Source organism: Podarcis bocagei (genome assembly GCF_964188305.1).
Source record: "Podarcis bocagei genome assembly, chromosome: 7".
Lineage (NCBI taxonomy): Eukaryota > Metazoa > Chordata > Lepidosauria > Squamata > Lacertidae > Podarcis > Podarcis bocagei.
Window position 1 is genome coordinate 16,426,984 of NC_138132.1, and position 18,476 is coordinate 16,445,459.

The following is an 18,476-nucleotide window of genomic DNA, read 5'->3' on the forward strand; positions in this document are numbered from 1 at the left end:
CATCCAGGTGGACCATTGGATTGTAAGAGCAATGAATCAGTTGCTCAGTCTGCTGCTCCCACCATTCTGCACACAAACAACATGGACCACTGAATGAAGCTTGCAGACCACTAGTGGTTCCTAGACCACTGTTTGGGAACCCCCACTATAGGCAATTTCAGGTAAGGTGAAATGTTTTCATGAACTGTGGAGTCATTTACTTAAAAAATACCATGCATTCGGATTCATGTACTTCCTATTTGTAGGGAAAGTAGAAAGGGATTTCCTATGCATAGCAGGTATGCGTTTGTGGGGAGGTGAAGGATGACTGCATACCCTCCTACATTTCTCCGGTAAAAATAGGGAGCTCCCATTCCATAATGATTTTACTCTTTATACCCCACACATCTTACTAGATTGCCCCAGCCACATCTAGGCAGCTTCCAACATATATTAAAACATAATGAAACATTAAACTTTTTTTAAAAAAAACTTCCCAAATACAGGATTGCTTTCAGACAGCTCGGGGGTCAGATAACTCCATACCCTCTAACATTTCTCCAATGGAAACAGGGACATCTTAAGGAAAAGTGGGACATTCTAGGATCAAATCAGAAACCGGGACAGCTTCTCCAAATCAGGGACATCCCTGGGAAATAGGGACACGGGGGGGGGTGCAGATCATATATACAGATCATAGCTGTCAACTTTTCCCTTTTTTAAGGGAAAGTCCCTTATTCCGAATAGGATTCCTCGCAAGAAAAGGGAAAAGTTGACAGCTATGATACAGATCTCAGAGCTTGTTCCCCGAGACATGCTTCAACAGCCAAAGCAGGCTGGACCCTGACTGATATTGTGTGCTATCTGTTGGCAGACCACAAGGATGCCATTGCAAACAAGGTTGCCATCTTCGCAGGAGCAGCTCAAAAAATCCTAAAAGTTATCTGCCATGGTGCGCTTGAAGAGCGGGTCGGGGAGAGTGCTCTGCTTCAGTGGAGAACACCCATCGCAGAAAACGAGAGGGAGGGGGCGCGAAGGCGTCGCTAACTCCTCGAAAAAAACTGGAGAGGTCTCCAGTCGAAACATCGAGCGGTGCAAAAAGGGGTTTTCTGTTACTTTATACCACAGAAAAAGAAATAAAAACAGAGAGGTAGGAGGACATAAGAACCTCGCGCTAAAGAGACTACACTCTCGACCGTGAGACTCCTCAAGACCCGGCAAAGCATGCACCAAGTCTCTCATTTAAACTAACTGACGCTGAGAAAAGTCACCCCATCAAAAAAAAAGGGGGGGAGAACCAGCAACAACAGAAAGCGGGACTTGGTAAGCTTTATTTTAAGTAAGAACAGTGATAACAAAAAATTATAAATGAGTCTCACCGTGGGGGGATTTAATCAAATTGTATGCAAAGAACCTTGCGACGGAGATTGCAGAAAGGGAAAGGGATATTGACTAACAATGCATCAAACAAAGCGAGATTAAGAAAGGAGGGGGAAGCGAAGCAATAGCTGAGCTGGGAAGTAGAGAGGAGAAGGGACATGGGAGAGCTTATATAGCAGAAAGAAGCCTTGGAGAAAGCACAGAGGCTGTAGGAGACGTGGGAGGAGCAGGACGTCGAGGGACGGCAGGACAAGTAAGGAAGAAGCGGAAAGAAGAAAGAAGGCAGTGGCTGAATAGGGAAGGGGGGATACCCACGAGTTTAAGGAGGAGAGAGGGTAAAGGGACAAAGAATTTAGATTTGCTACCAATTTGTGATGGTCGGTACTTGTTTCGTAAAGGCGGGCAAATCGCTCAGACAGATTTTGTTTGAATCTTGGTTTGTTTGTTTTACTGTCATTGAGGAAAGCAAGGGAAATCTATCTGGAAGCCCCAACACCATTAAGAGAAAGTGCTAAACGGATACAAGGCAAGCATAGACGGATGCAGAGCTGACGCAGTCCCCCGTGGGAGCCTTTTACGAAAGGATCTTCTGCAGCAGAAGCACCGGAAAGGTTGGCAGAAGGAGCGCAGAGGACTGAGATCCCCTTGAAATCTCTGGAGTACAGGTGGCCTTTTCAACAACGTCCGCACCTGTTAAGAGGTCGGCCTGGCCTCTGTTTATTGAAGCACAGATGGACTTAGTAGTGCACCCCTTCATGATACTGCGCTGCCGTTGTCCGTCTGAACAGGAAAGATAAGATTAGGTAGCCTCGGAAAACATTGTCGCCAGTCAACTTGTCACCTCCAAATAAGCGTTTTGGTCAGCCCAATAGTGAAGTCCTAACTGCATCCCTTGGCTTTTATCCTGGTTGGGTGTGCTGGTGTTCAGGGCTTAATTAATATCACTTGTTGCTCATTTGTACTTTGTACTTCATTGTTGTCTGCAAGTTACTTGCATATTTTTACTATTACTTTAGGCTAATTTGTATACTTCTTCCATGACATAAATTAGTTCTAAGCAGTTTCCATCCATTATGAAATCAAGTATTAAATCCACACATAGAATTGTGGAATCATAGAATTATACAGTTGGAAGGGACCACGAGGTCCAACCCCCCATTAGTTCAGGAATATTTTGCCCAACACGGGGCTTGAACACACAACACTGAGCTCCTCACATCATTAAAATCTGCAATAAAATTCCATCAAAACATTTAAAAATATCCATTAATTAAAATTTGCAAGCTGACTAATATGGATCCATTGGTAGGGTGATTGTGTTCCCTTCTACCCACCAAGCATCTGGGGTTGCTGCATGGCCTTGCCTCAAAGAAATGCCCCCATATTGTGCCTGACACAAGGCAGCAGAACCAGTTTGCTCTGTGTCTCCAGCTACACAAGGGCAAGATGCCATTGCACTGAGGATCAGCTCAGCTACAGATCACAGAATGGTTGGGTTGGGAGGGACCACGAGCCCCCAACATGAGGCTCAAACACATGACCCTGAGATTAAGAGTCCCATGCTCCACCGACTGAACTCAAAGGCACGTTGTGCATGAAGCAAAACTTACTAATGTAGGTGGTTGTGGCCACATCAAAGCAGTAGCTCTCCAAGCCAGTGCAATTCACCACCTTCGCATGGCACATGTCTGATGAGGAGTAACAAGTAGGGCATTGCTTTCCATTGACCTTCTTTTCGACTTGGGGTACTGCAAGCCAAAGAATAGGATTCATAATCAGCTTCAGGAATGGACTAAGTGGGAGGCAAAGGCTAAGAAGATAAGAAGAACCAGCTGAATCAGGCCAGTGGCTTATCTAGCCCAGGATCTTGCTCTCACAGTAGCCAGCTAGATTGGCAACATGAGCCCATTCCCATCCTAAAACTTCCAGCAACTGGTATTCTGTCCCCGACCATGGTGGAAGAGCATAGCCATCATGGCTAGTAGCCATTGGTGCTGACCTTTAAAGCCCTAAACGGCCTCGGTCCTGTATACCTCAAGGAGTGTCTCCACCCCCATCGTTCTGCCCAGAGGATGAGGTCCAGCACCGAGGGCCTTCTGGTGGTTCCCTCATTGCGAGAAGTGAGGTTACAGGGAACCAGACAGAGGGCCTTCTCGGTAGTGGCACCCGCCCTGTGGAACCCCCTCCCCTCAGATGTGAAGGACATAAGCAGCTATCTTCTTTTTAAAAGACATCTGAAGGCAGCCCTGTTTAGGGAAGTTTTTAATATTTAATGCTGTATTGTTTTTAACACTTGATTGGAAGCCGCCCAGAGTGGCTGGGGAAACTCAGCCAGATGGGCGGTGTATAAATAATAAATTATTGTTATTATTATTATTATTGGTAGCCTTGTATGAATTTGTCCAGTCCTCTTTTCAAAGCCATCCAAGTTGGTGGCCATCACTTCCTCCTTTGGGAGCGAGTTACGTCGTTTATGTATTGGGCTGCCTCTGAAATGGCAATTTCTAGTCTAGGCCCATTGCCAAGTAGATTGGACTGGGGACAGTCACCTATGAATTTGCTCCAGTCCTCTTTTAAAGCCATCCTGGTTTGTTGCTATCTTGGTTAATAAAGCTTTAAAGGCTAAATACATTTAATTTATAGGTGGCTGTAGCCTAGAACAGCCTTCCCGCACATAGTGCCCGCTGGATGTTGTTTGAGTTCCACGTTCATAACATACCATCCAATATTTCTCCGATGAAAACAGGGATGTCCCATTCTATCACGATATTTTTTTCTATTTATACCCCACACATATTACTGGGTTGCCCCAGCACTCTGGGCAGCTTTCAACGTATATAAAAGAATAATCAAACATTAATTTTTTATATTTTTTTTAAATCTTCCCTACACAGGATTGCTGGGGCGTTGGATAACTCCATACTCTCCAACATTTCTCCAATGAAAACAGGAACATCCTAAGGGAAAGTGGGACATTACAGGATCAAATCAGAAACCGGGATGGCTTCTCTAAATAAGGGACTGTCCCTGGAAAATAGGGACACTTGGAGGGTCTGTCATGAGTCCCAGCCAGCAGGGCCAATGTATCTGGGGTGAGGAGAGCTGTAGGCGCAAACATCTGGAGGTCTTCAGGTTGAGGAGAGACTGTGCTAGAGACAGATGTTGATGACGAATGGAACTGAATTGATTACAGATTGACAATGTGGTGGCCCACCCTAGACTACATGTGATGGAGTAGAGGAAAGGAAGGATCATGGCTCAGTGGTGTGGCATCTGCTCTGCAAGCAGAAAATCCCGGGTTCAATCCACAACATCTCCAGGCAGAAAGGGAAACATCCCCTTCCTGAAACATTGGACAAGCACTGCCATAGGGTATGGAGTTATCCTTTAAAGCCCTATACGGCCTAGGACTCTCGTACCTACGGGACCACCTCTCCTGGTATGTCCCACAGAGGACCTTACGGTCTTCAAACAAAACATCTTGGAGGTCCTGGGCCACAGGGAGGTTAGGCTGGTCTCAACCAGAGCCAGGGCTTTTTCAGCTGTGGCTCCGATCTGGTGGAATGCTCTGTCACAAGAGACTAGGGCCCTGTGAGACTTGACATCTTTCCGCAGGGCCTGCAAGACAGAGCTGTTCCACCAGGCCTCTGGCCAGGGCACAGCCTGACCCCCTCCTTTGGCAATCCTCACAGAACTCTACCCCAATGGTTGCCATTAATTTTATTTGAACTGATTTTATAATGAATTGATTTTAGAATGCTGTATTATTTTACTGTTGTTAGCTGTTCTGAGCCCAGCTTCGACTGGGGAGGGCAGGATATAAATAAAAATTTTATTATTTATTTTATTATTAGACAGTAGTGAGCCAGGTGGACCAATGGTCTGGCTCCATATAAGGCTGCTTCCTATGTTGACAAATGGTGGAGGGTGGAAGCACAACAAGGAAATTGGAACAGGGTGTAGTCAGTGTTAGTCTTACTCAGAGTTCAGCCACTAAAAGAAATGGACATGTCTACAGTAGGCCTCAGTATATGTGGCCTTATTTCTGAGGATGCTGTTCTCTGGGAATCTTTTATGAATAACAAGTGAAGTTAAAAAAAAAGTGCTTAAAATAAATGCATTTAGGTGAAGCAGTGTGGAGTAATGGTTAGAGTTCTGGACTTGAACCTGAGAGACCATGTTTTAGTTCCTTTTCAGCCATGGGGGTCTTTGGGCTAGTCACTGTCTCTCAGCCTAACCTTCCTCATGCAATTGTTGCGTTGATAAAATGAAGAAATTGAAAAGTGAGTACACAACATTGAGCTCTTTGAAGGAATGGTGGGATAACAATGTAATAATAATAATAATAATAATAATAATAATAATAATAATAATAATACTTACATTTAGGCTTGGCATTTTTGCAGTTGTCCCCCGTGCAACAGACCAAGTACATCCTGAAGGTTCGCCCCAACCCAAGATAAAAGTATGCTGAGGGAGTGGAGCAGACCTTTGAAGAATCGCAGGTTTTCTCTACAGTGCGAATTTTACGTCCTTCTGCGGGAGAAACGAGAGTGAGAAAAAGACAGGTTTGTTCAGTGATGAGCAAAACATCATTATGTCAAGCATTGTGTTTTTGGCTGAAAGATGCACATTTCTCAGATTTTTGAGATTTCTACCACTGATGGCAAGTATTTGGAAGCCAGCGGAGTGGGGGGGGGAGTATCCCCACAATTTCCTCTTGGATGGAAGGGCATATCTTTGTTAAAAAAGGCACAGTCCAATCTGACTCCTGCCCCTCTCCCAGAGACCCTAATTATTGAGAACATATCCTACCAGCTTCACATACCACAGATTATGAACTCAATAACAAGTCCAAGGAAATGGACTCAATAACCTGCAAGTCTCAAGGGGAAATTGAAGGGCAATAGTTCAGTGGTAGAGATTGACTGTGCATTTTGTACTGTGCAACATTTATTTGTGACCATTTTAAGACTGTTCTGCAGCAAAGCTTTGAAAGTCATTATTGCGGCAGAGAGCATATCCATTTCTACTCTGAGCAAAGTCTGGATCAGGGATTCCGCCAGCAACAACTCGAACACCACCCACCCACAGTACTTTCAGCAAATGCAACGACACAGGTGTCTTTCTTAGGAGAACAGGTCGCCATCTTGCCAATGCATCTGGTCCCAAGGCCGTAGCAAACTTCACACTCCAGAGAAGTACCTGGGAGAGGAAAGAAAAGGGAGGTGCAGAGAGGGAATCCATTCATATGCTTTTCTATAAGTACAGTGGTACCTCAGGTTAAGAACTTAATTTGTTCCGGAGGTCCGTTCTTAACCTGAAACTGTTCTTAACCTGAAGCACCACTTTAGCTAATGGGGCCTCCTGCTGCTGCCGCGCCGCTGGCGCACAATTTCAGTTCTCATCCTGAAGCAAAGTTCTTAACCCAGGGTACTATTTCTGGGTTAGCAGTGTCTGTAACCTGAAGCATCTGTAACCTGAAGTGTCTGTAACCCGAGGTACCACTGTATATATCTATATATGAATCCATTGACTTCCAACAACTTATGGCCCGAGGGACCTTCAAGCCAAATTCCATGTAGGTGGAAAAGAAGTGAAAACACAGAGGGTGAGATGAAGAAGAGAAAGGAAGGAAGGAATGGCATAAAGAGAGAGAAGGGGTGAGAGAAGGGAAGGTTGGGGCATATCCTCCATCATGTAGCCATGCCAATCATGTGATAGCTAACCTCGATCATAGGAAGCTGCCTTGGAATTCACCAGATCCATTGATCTGGCAGTGGCTCTCCATGGTTTCAAGCAGGAGACATTCCCAGCTCTACCTATAGTTGCTGGGAAATGAACTTGGGATATTCTGCATGGGGGGGAAATGCTCTATCACTGTGTTGTTGGGCGAGATGCCATCAACAACACCCCCATCCCCACCACCTCCCTCTCTGAGTGAGTGCACCTCCTTCTAGTGATGGGCAAATCTGTCAATTTCGACTTCTCATTTTACCACTCTTAAGTTCAATTCTGGACATTTCCACATCTCTCTCTCACACACACACACACACCCACACCCACACACACCCTCATGAAAATTCAGCAGTGTTTATTGTGGTTTTCTCCTTACATGCATGCATTCATTCATTCATTCAATCAATCCATTGAGCAAATCAGTTTCCCCCAATGTAACACATTTTCTTAATGTTCCAGTCACCAACATATGCATTCCTGAGTGCATTTTCTTGTATTATATGCATTTTCCCACACATTCCTTGGCTGAGGAAATTGTATTGCAAAATTCAGAGAAGGGTGAATTTCAAATGGTGATGGTGTCTCAAGCTTTATGAATTAGATAGGTCTGGCTATAAATGACATCTGAAGGCAGCACTGTTTAGGGAAGCTTTTAATGTTTGATGCATTACCGTACAGTGGTACCTCGGATTACATACACTTCAGGTTACAGCCTCCACTAACCCAGAAACAGTTCCTTGGGTTAAGAACTTTGCTTCAGGATGAGAACAGAAATCGTGCTATGGCAGCGCGGCGGCAGCAGGAGGCCCCATTAGCTAAAGTGGTGCTTCAGGTTAAGAACAGTTTCAGGTTAAGAACGGACCTCCAGAATGAATTAAGTACTTAACCTGAGGTACCACTGTATTTTAATATTTTGTTGGAAGCCGCACAGAGTGGCTTGGGAAGCCCAGCTAGATGGGTGGAGTATAAATTATTATTGTTATTATTATATTAAATGCAAGCTTAGCCCAATTTCTGCCCCATCCCTACCTCCTCCTTTCTCTGCCCATTCACATACCCTCTGGCCCTAATCCACGCAAGAGAGAGCACAAAGCAGGTGGAGGCTGCTGCCTCATGTCCTTCCTCTGGCCATTGCTGGAATGCTCAGAGAGGGCAGGGGAACCATGGGGGAGGCAGTAAGGAGAAAGAGCAGAACCAGGATGCCCTGGGAATCAGCAGTGGGTTCCCAAACAGGCATGAGCCTCCACAGTTCCCCAACAATGCCAACTACTGATGCCAACCCTGAGCAACCTTAATTTAGCCCTGGCCCTATTTGCCCCACTGTAAAAGAAAAGGAAAGGAAATCTCCAGTAGGCTACCAGCATCTCCTTACCTGTAGATAGAATCACAAAGAAGGGGAAGAGCCTCAGAAGATCCTGCATGGTAATGATGATGAGAAATGCATGCGACGAATCAACTTCTTTGGCTCAAAGAGCCTGTAATGACAGCCAGAGGAAGCATGTTTGACAACTGGCAGCTTTCACCAGTGTGCATTTACACCAAGGACGGGAGACCTGTAGCCTGTCACTTGTTCTTGAGCTACTGCTCCGATCATCCCTGGCCAATGACCATGGTGGGCTTCCAGAGGCACCAGGTTGGCCACCGTGCAAAAGATGATGCTAGGCTAGGTATGCTTTGGGTCTACCATAGAACTGTAGAGTTGGAAGGGACCCAGAGGGTCGTCCAGTCCAACCCCTTTGCGGTGCAGAAATCTCAACTAAATCATCCATGGCAGGTGGCCATGGTTTTCTGCTCAAAACCCTCCAAGGAAGGAAAGTCCACCACCACTCGTGGAAGTCTGCTCTCCCCTGACTCAGTAGGGTTCTTCTCAGCTCCTTCTGTTGTTATGAAACTGAAGGAACTGCATTTAAACTCCTGTTCAACCTACCTCCAGTAACTGACACGTAGGCCTTTAAGATTCCACATCTCTTAAAGTGACAGAACCATAAGTCACCACAACAGACGGGTGCCTTCCTTGGCATGGAATCAATCAGACAGCTGTGGGAGGCTATGAAAGGGAGAAGACAATCCACTCTGCCATTGGTCAGCCCTAGCTGCTCCCTCAAGTACCAAGCTTGGATGACTTGAGACCCGTCAAGGGAGAATAGAGCCCTATATTTCAAGACACACCAGTCTTGAAAGATCTACATTGGCTCCCAGTATGTTTCCGAGCACAATTTAAAGTGTTGGTGCTGACCTTTAAAGCCCTAAACGGCCTCGGTCCAGTATACCTGAAGGAGTGTCTCCACCCCCATTATTCTGCCCGGACACTGAGGTCCAGCGCCGAGGGTTCCCTCACTGCAAGAAACCAAGTTACAGGGAACCAGGCAGAGGGCCTTCTCAGTAGTGGCACCCGCCCTGTGGAACACCCTCCCACCAGATGTCAAAGAGAAGAACAACTACCAGACTTTTAGAGGATATCTGAAGGCAGCCCTGTTTAGGGAAGCTTTTAATGTTTAACAGACCACTGTATTTTAATACTTTGTTGGAAGCCGCCCAGAGTGGCTGGGGAAACCTAGACATACGGGTGGGGTATAAATAATAAATTATTATTATTACTATAGCCACATGGGGCAGACCACCAAAGTCTGTCAATAACCCCCCCCCCCCCGCTACCACAAAAAAACCTGGGACTCAGCCCTTGGTGATTCAAACAATGTCTAATATCCAGAGTCTAACACCAACCCTGAAAGTGATTCTGCTCAATAAGTTCAATCAGCCTCAGCCAGCAGACTCCCAGAGCTTCTCAGACCCACCCCCTTCCATGATGATGTACTGACACAGCTGTAACGATCAAGCTCCTTACACAACTTCAATGTTGCCATGGTTGACACTTCATTTCTTGCAGTTAGGAAACCGCCAGAAAGCCCTCAGAGCTGGATCTCAATGTCCGGGCTGTACAATGAGGGTCTTGACACAAATTACATTTTTTTTAAAAAAAAAGAATTACAATTCAAATTGCAATGGATTTCAACCTGAGGTTTATTTTTACTGTGATTCAGAGAAAATCCCTCCGGAAGGCCAAACAACAGTTGGAAAAAGTCGCCTATAGATAGAAGGAAGGCTTGATTGAATACAGAGCTGATGCAACCCCATGCAAGTTCCTGTTTATGAGAGGATCTTCAGGAGCAGGAGCCCAGAGAAGGTTGGAAGGAGAAGATCAGAGCCCTGAGCTCCCCGGGAAACATCTGGTGAACATTCTGCCTTCCTAAGCTCATCAGAACCTCCCAACATGGGAGTGCGGCCACTTTTTAGTGAGAGACAGAAAGACCTACTAGTGCAGCCTTTAAGGGTCCTGTCCACGATTTTTTCTGGAAATGGAAGACAGGAGAAGACATTAATTTCTTCCAGCTATTCTCCAAACCAGTACATCCCACCTAGATGAAATTTACCCGCTCCTTGCCACTAAACAAATCTGGTACTTAAGGAATGGAGCTTAAAAAAAATAGCTATCAACCCTGTGGGGATGAGCAAATATGTCAATTTCAGTTTCTCTTTTCTCCAATCTTAAATCGAGTTCTCCACATTTTCATATCACTTTGCATTTTTTTAACATCCCCCATGAAAACGCACCACAAATTTAGTATGTTTCTCCCAATACACACATGTTTGCATGCAATTTTGCCAATAATAATAATAATAATAGCAAATTACCCTAACAGAATGTGTTTTTGTACACAAGCCTTGGTTGGAGAACTGCACAATGAAATTTAGCAAAGTGCCATTTCCGAAGGACAAAATTTTGTGTTGCAAAATGAGATCAAAGCATTCATGTAAGAAGCAAACACAATGGGAGCAATTTAAATAAGAGAATTAGAGGTAGGTATTTTGTTTTCTATAAAAGCTCACGCCTTAGGGAAGTGAAGAGTGGCATGCCTTAAATCAGCATGGCTCGGCTTACACATGATCCTATGTGAAAATAGGTGGAAAGGAGGATTTGGGGCCCCAAGTCATGCTGCAACTGGGGTTGCACTTACCAGAATGCACGTGTGCCGATATATCAAAGCAGTATATGTTGGCTCCCGTGCAATTCACCACCTCCTCTTTGCATGTGTTTGACCATTCGTGGCAGGCAGGGCACTGCTTTCCATTCCATTTCGTTTCTAATGGTGGCACTGAAAACAAGTGTAGAAACATTCAAGGATCTGAAAGAGGCAGCTCAGAGTTTACAGCTTTGGAGGCAGATGGTGTGCTGCCCATCCAGCTCCATTCTGACTTCCGCCTAATGATCCCTGGCATGCAACCAGTCCGCTAAGCAGTAATGAGTCTCCTTAAGCAGGGCCATCTTTACCCAGGAGGTCCAAGGGGTACAGGGCACCCGGGCGCTGAATTCTGAGTGGCACCAAATGTATACCTACTGTATACCAGTCCCTCTCGATTGGTGGCAGTGGAAAGCAATGGAGCGAAAGTCCCTGCCCCCTCACCCCCTCACCCCCTCACCCCCTCACCCCATTGCTCTGTTATTTCCACCCCCTCCCCAAAAAAGCTCAATAACTTTGAGCTCACCCCCCCCTTAAAATTTGGGGGTGGCTAAACTAAATTTGGGGCCTCTGGGCGAATCTTTGCATCCCGGCAGAGCATATGCTAAAGACGGCCCCGTCCGTCAGCTTTATGTACATTTATTTACAAAAAAACACAAACATCTCCACAGCAAAACTTCCCGCCCTCTCTCGGCAAAGGAGTTGCTCAGTCCGACTCAGAATCCCTCCCCCAACAGGAAGGACGCCAGAACCATGCCTTTCTCCTCCTCCCGTTCCGCAACTCTCTGAGTCTCTCCAATCTCCTGGTACGGGGACTGAAAAGCTGGCCTTCCCCCTGCTCACTCTCAGTGGACACCGTCTCTGCCTCTTGCTTATCTGCTGGCAGGCTGGCTTTGCTCTGGCTGCCTTCCAACTCTCCTTCACGCTGAGAGCTAACAGTCAATGTCTTGCCTGGGAAGGAAGCCCGGGCTGTCTTCTCTAACTCAGACAGACAGCTCTCAGCTGAAGAGTCGGCTCCTTGCTCAATTTCCGAGGCTGACCCTTCTGCTGAGCCCTGGGGGACCACGATCCTGGCATTCCGTTGCCAACGCCCAGTCCAAAATAGCACCAGCTACCGGTGGGTGAAAGCAATGCTAGAGAAATTTACTATTATTATTATTATTCATACCCTGCCCATTTGGATGGGTTTCCCCAGCTGCTCTGGGTGGTTTCCAGCAGAATATAAAAACATAATAAAACGTCAAGCGTTAAAAACTTCCCGATACAGGACTGCCTTCAATAATCTCACTCGGCTACGAGTGATTGCCTTGACATCTGATGAGAGGTCTACCACCGAGAAGGCCCTCTGCCTGGTTCCCTGTAACTTCACTTCTTGCAGTGAGGGGACGGAACAGACCTTCTTCATTCAGCTGATCACTGCTTACTGCAAGGCCTTTTGAAAGCACGTTGCCAGTACCAATCAGCTGCTTGGTGAGCCTCTTTGATGGACAGGTGATGACAGGACTGTGGCCCAGCCCACCTAGTAAATCTCACTCGGCTAGTAAACCTAGTAATCTCACTCGGCTACGAGTGATCGCCAAAGATCTTCTAAAAGTTGTTCTAAAAGAGGTGCATATCAGAGGTGCTTTCATGGGATAGGGTCAGAGGTTAGCGGTCTGTGGTTTGCGGTCTGTGGTTGCAGAGGGTTGAGAACTCCTTACTATTTTTGCACAGGGTTCCTGCCTCCAGCATTCTACTGTTAGGCATAATTGTTTAACTGAACAGTTGAAATAGAAAATCACTCTCTATATATGTCTGTCTGTGTACCGCTGAAAGCACGATATGGAAACGTTTGTCCACTGAAGCTAAGCAAAAGAGCTGCCCAGAGCCTAACAGGAAATGATTAATTAACTGAAAATGCAGCTCTGCTAACTCTGCCACGAGGTGTTTAACTAAGATCACACGAGAAAGGATTGTGTTACAGGTCTCCATTTTGGGCGTGCGAATTAGCTCTTGGTTCTGAAGCACCGAAGAGAAAGAATGTTTAAGCTATTCTCTCTCTAAGAGCACAGCCTCAGGCTGCAATGCAAGTGGTTTGGAGAGGCAGTGCTTTGCTTTCATCTCTAAATATAAAGAAATTGGTATTTCTAAGATATTTTGCTCCCTATCTGGAAATCTCAGGGTTTGAATCTGAGATGCCATGATGGGGAGAAAAGCATGGGGAGAGGATCAAACACACACACACACACACACACACACACACACACACACACACACACACCAACAAATGATAGACCTACAATTAGGGTTAACTATGCCACACATCTTCTCATTGCAGCAGGAGGCAACTGTCCTTAAGGCTTTCCCAGGTCCAAAGTACAATTCCATGGCAGTATTGGCACACTCCTCCAGAGTGACACAGTCTTTGTCTACACTGCGTTCAACGTTTTCACCTACAATGGATGAGAAGGAGTGGGTCAATTTGATTTCACTGCATTTCCTACATTTATATCCCACCTGTTCCTCCAAAGAACTCAAGTCAGCCTCCATGGTTAGACTGAGAGATCGGGCCAAGATCACCCAATAAGCTTCTTTGGTCTCCCCAGCCTTAGTCTAACACACTAGGTAAAAAGGTAAAGGACCCCTGGGCAGTTAAGTCCAGTCAAAGGCGACTATGGGGTTGTGGCGCTCATCTCGTTTTCAGGCCAAGGGAGCCAGCGTTTGTCCACAGACAGCTTTCCGGGTCATGTGGCCAGCATGACTAAGCTGCTTCTGGCGCAACAGGACACCATGACAGAAGCCAGAGCACACGGAAATGCCGTTTACCTTCCCGCCTCAGTGGTACCTGTTTATCTACTTGCACTGGCATGCTTTCAAACTGCTAGGTTGGCAGGAGCTGGGACAAAGCAAAGGGAGCTCACCCTGTCTCGGTGATTCGAACCACTGAAATTCCAATCAGCAAGTCCAAGAGGCTCAGTGGTTTAGACCACAGCGCCATCCGTGTCCCTTCCAACACTCTAAACCAGTGTAGCAAGCATGTCGTGAAGATTCAAGGACAACCAAAGAAACATTTAAACAAGAAGAGTGAGCGGACTTCCGCAAGTGGGGAGCCACCACAGAAAAGGCCTGTTCCCATGTTGCCGCCCTCCAGACCTCTCGCAAAGGAGGCTCATGAAGAAGGGCCTCAGATGATCACAGTGTCTGCATCAGTATATATGGAAAGAGGTGGTCCTTGAGGTATTGCAGTCCTGAGCTGTTTAAGACTTGATAGGTCCAAACCAGTGCTTTGAATTGGACCTGAAAACTAATGGGCAGTTAGAACAGTAGATGCCAAGATTTAAGGCATGACTCAATCAGCTTGTTCATTGAGGTGATTACTGAAGATAACATGAGGCAAGGACCCGTCCAACACACAATCCCTGCCCTAACAGTCAGTGACCTTGGCTGATCTTGTCCTGTGCCCACTTGTCCTGAGGGCAAGGGTCATAGCTCAGTGGCAGACCACCTGCTGTGGATACAGAAGATCCCAAGTTCCCTCCCCAGCATCACCAGGTAGGACTTGGAGAAAGATTCCCTGTCTGAGATCCTGGACAGGTCCGCATAGACCATACTGAGCCAGGTGGACCAACGTTCTGACTCTACCTATGTTTCAATAACCTCGATCCCACTCACTTAGAGTATTTTCGGAGTATGCAATCATGCAGGTATCTTTCTCGGGAGGGCAGGTCGTCCACGTGCCATTGCAGATGTATCCTTCAGCCGAACAAACTTCACATGTTATAGAAGTTCCTGGAGAAAGAGGAAGGTGGAAGGCCTTTTTTTAAAAAAACGACTAACCCTATTTGTGTGATTACGCTTTATTGAAAATGGTTATTAATGCCATATTCTAAATTGCTTCCAAAGCTGTTTCTTTTAAAAATAAATCAAATTTTAAAAATAATAAGTGAAGATTAAAAAGATCTTGGATATGCCTTCCGTCTTATACTCCTGCCAGCCTCGTGATGCCAGTTCACATCTGACCCCAGCTACCTCAATGGAATAAATCTCCCGCGAGTGAGCCGTCCTTCCATACCTGTTGTAAGGAGGACAAAGAAGATGGAGAGTTTCAGGAGATACTGCATGGTGATGGTGAGCGGAGAGCCAGAGAAACTGTGTCCGAGGTGAATTGAATACCCTGGCTGAAAGGACCTGAAACAACGGGGGGGGGGGAGCCCAGTCAGCTGACCTGGGTAAAATGCCCAGACGATCTTGAAGAGGTTCCTCTGGGTGGCTCCCAACAGAATATTAAAAACACAATAAAACATCAAACATTCAAAACTTCCCTAAACAGGGCTGCCTTCAGATGTCTTCTAAAAGTCAGATAGTTGTTTATTTCCTTGACATCTGATGGGAGGCCGTTCCACAGGGCGGGCGTCACTACCGAGAAGGCCCTCTGCCTGGTTCCCTGTAACCTCACTTATCACAGGGAGGGAACCACCAGAAGGCCCTCGGAGCTGGACCTCAGTGTCAAGGCTGAACGGTGGTACTACAGTGTTACCTCGGGTTACATATGCTTCAGGTCACATACGCTTCAAGTTACAGACTCCGTTAACCCAGAAATAGTACCTCGGGTTAAGAACTTTGCTTCAGGATGAGAACAGAAATTGTGATCCCACGGCATGGCAGCAGTAGGAGGCCCCATTAGCTAAAGTGGTGCTTCAGGTTAAGAACAGTTTCAGCATAAGAACGGACCTCTGGAACGAATTAAGTACTTAACCTGAGGTACCACTGTACTGTAGTATGTTGCACTAAGGCTCAAACTCTGTTTGAAAGTGTTTTTTAAATTGAATTTGTTATTATATATTATAAACCGCATGATGCTAAGAGAGCTTCTAAACACTTTACAAAAATATACAACAGAACATTAAATGATTGATAACACACAGTTAAAAGCAAGTATTTAAGAGTATTCAAAAGATGATTAAAGTCAGCAGTGGTTAAAAGGAAGTAAATCACATGCAGCTTCTATGTGTTCAGATGGGCTGGCCCTAACGAAAATGTTTTGTGCAGTTGCTGGAAAGATTACAGTGAGAGCACCTGCCTTGTATCAGTTGGCAGGGAGCTTCAAAGTGTGGGTGCTGGAAGGCTGGGGGGGCGGAAAAATGGGGGGGCGGACAGGTTTTATTCTGTGTTTTTTTCCAAAGCCGTTCCCCCCCCCCCCAGGGAAAATGGAGGGGAGTGTGTGGAATATTCAAACTATATCAAACTATTTTTTTCAATTTTTCTGGGGAAAAACAGGGGGAAACCCATTCCCCCCCCCCAATTTTTCCAGGTTTTTTTCCAGGCCTTCCCACCTCTAGCTCTAACGTTGAGCTACAACCATCGCCACTGATTATAAGTACGTGTCATCCCCAGGAATAACTAAGCAGTACAAAAGAAGAAGAAAGAAAACTGAGAAATGTTTGCATCCTGAGAAAGGTTTTTCTTCCTCTCACACCTAACCTTTAGTACCTGGAGGAAGAAAAGATTCGGGAAAAGACAAGAGTAGAAGTCCTTTTTCAAACAGTGTGTCTGTCATCAGACTATGGCATCTGCTGCCAAAAGTTGTGGGTATAACCATCAATTTAGATGGATTTGAACAGGGGTTAAACAAATTCAGGGAGGGTAAAGCTATCAGTAAGGGACGCAGGTGGTGCTGTGGGTTAAACCACAGAGCCTAGGACTTGCTGATCAGAAGGTCGGCAGTTTGAATCCCCATGATGGGGTGAACTCCCGTTGCTCGGTCCCTGCTCCTGCCAACCTAGCAGTTCGAAAGCATGTCAAAGTGCAAGTAGATAAATAGGTACCGCTCTGGCAGGAAGGTAAACGGCGTTTCCGTGCGCTGCTCTGGTTCGCCAGAAGCAGCTTAGTCATGCTGGCCACATGACCTGGAAGCTGTACGCTGGCTCCCTCGGCCAATAAAGCAAGATGAGTGCTGCAACCCCAGAGTCGGCCACAACTGGACCTAATGGTCAGGGGTCCCTTTACCTTTACCTACTAAAAATAGTAGTCATCTGGGGATGGGAAAAGGATAAAGTGCTTGTGCCCTGCTTTTGGGCTGAGTCTATCGGGAAACTTTTGAGTTTCCAGGAGCACACAGAATAGCCACAGTGGAAAAGAGTGTGCCAAACTAGATATTCATTAAGGCTCTTCTCAGGTCCTTCTGTTCTTGTGAAAAGAAAATAACTGGATTTAAACCAGATTTCAGCTTACCTCCCAACAGCAGATGTATAAGCCTTTAAGATTCCATGCCTCCTAAGGTGACAGGAGCGTTATCATCGTGACTTTTATTAGGAAACCCCCCTAAGATTCCATAGAAGCCAGAGGTGATTCCAAATTCTACTCTCACATCTAAAGAATTTATTTCCTCCTTGTTCACAGCAGCCAAGCTATTGCCCAGCAATGGAAGGGAGCTTCTAATAGACTAATTGAGGCTTAGGTTGACAATATCTGGAACATAGCTCTGTCAGAACACCTCACACATCGAGTAGTCCAAGGCATTTCCAAAAAAAGATACATTTGGCACTATTTTGTCTCCTTTTCCTTTTATTAATAATAAAAAAAATGTTTTAATGCCATCAACTTTGGAAGAATGCTTATGGACAGGGTATATTGATTGAAAACTTTAAAGGAGCCACTGTGGCAGTTCGAATCATAGGATTGTAGAGTTGGAAGGGACCCTAAGGGTCATCTATTCCAACCCCCTGGAATGCAGGAATCTCAGCAAAAGCATCCATGACAGATGGACATCCAATCTCTGCATAAAAACATCTGAGGAAGTAGAGTTAGATATCGACTGAAAACACTAAATGAGCCAACATGGCAGTAATGTATAATTCAGCGCTTTTTTTCCTGGGGGGGAGCAGGGATACACATACCCCCAAACATTTTGTGAATCTAACAGGAGAAGAAACTAAAAAAAAATAAGTTTTTTCTCTAGCATGGTGAATTGTCAGTTCGGTTGCTACCCCCGATGGCGGCTTATAAAATGGTGTTTTTCTTGAGTCAAAATGAGAGCACCCTTAAACATTTTGTAAGAAAAAAAGCTCTGGTATAATTAATGCTTTTTGTGATCATTTTATAGTATTGCAGCAATGGACAAAGTTGGATTGCAACATTTAATTTTGTTTGAAGTTTAAAAATTAAAAAATAAAATAAAATGAGATCGCTCTTCCATTGAAATCATTCTATGCGTACTCACTAGATGGCACTGTCATGGACTGTAATGGTGGCATACAATTAATCCAGAATGCGGCAGCTAGACTGGTGACTGGGAGTAGCTGCCAAGACCAGATAACACTTGTCCTGAAAGACCTACATTGGCTCCCAGTACGTTTCCAAGCACAATTCAACGTGTTGCTG

The 18,476-nt window shown here is 45.6% G+C and overlaps 1 protein-coding gene across 3 annotated transcripts; it reads right to left on the reverse strand.

Annotated features, from left to right (window-relative positions):
• Positions 1-1,316: 1,316 nt before the first annotated feature.
• On the reverse strand, positions 1,317-17,393 carry LOC308590119 (phospholipase A2 inhibitor and Ly6/PLAUR domain-containing protein-like). 3 transcript variants are annotated; one of them, XM_081199826.1, is made up of 10 exons: positions 17,328-17,388; positions 15,169-15,284; positions 14,769-14,885; positions 13,397-13,549; positions 11,115-11,252; positions 10,413-10,448; positions 6,448-6,564; positions 5,743-5,895; positions 2,970-3,107; positions 1,321-2,139 (listed from the first exon to the last, which is right to left on the reverse strand). In XM_081199826.1, the coding sequence occupies exons 2-10, from the start codon at positions 15,215-15,217 to the stop codon at positions 1,934-1,936; spliced, it is 1,107 nt and encodes a 368-aa protein (XP_081055952.1). In that variant the 5' UTR covers positions 15,218-15,284; positions 17,328-17,388; the 3' UTR covers positions 1,321-1,933. The 3 variants fall into 3 exon arrangements, with proteins under 3 accessions (XP_081055954.1, XP_081055952.1, XP_081055953.1); XM_081199827.1 differs by having other exon boundaries at positions 15,169-15,270; positions 17,313-17,380; XM_081199828.1 differs by lacking the exon at positions 15,169-15,284 and having other exon boundaries at positions 1,317-2,139; positions 17,328-17,393.
• Positions 17,394-18,476: the final 1,083 nt, after the last annotated feature.

Bases quoted from the DNA above. Each gene is read 5' to 3' on its own strand.
- LOC308590119 (XM_081199826.1), bottom strand. From the start codon at position 15,217: ATGCAGTATCTCCTGAAACTCTCCATCTTCTTTGTCCTCCTTACAACA. The intron at 14,886-15,168 runs GTATGGAAGGAC...CTCTTTCTCCAG, and splicing joins CTTTGTCCTCCTTACAACAG to GAACTTCTATAACATGTGAA. The intron at 11,253-13,396 runs GTAGGTCTATCA...ACTTGTTTTCAG, and splicing joins TGGCATAGTTAACCCTAATT to TGCCACCATTAGAAACGAAA.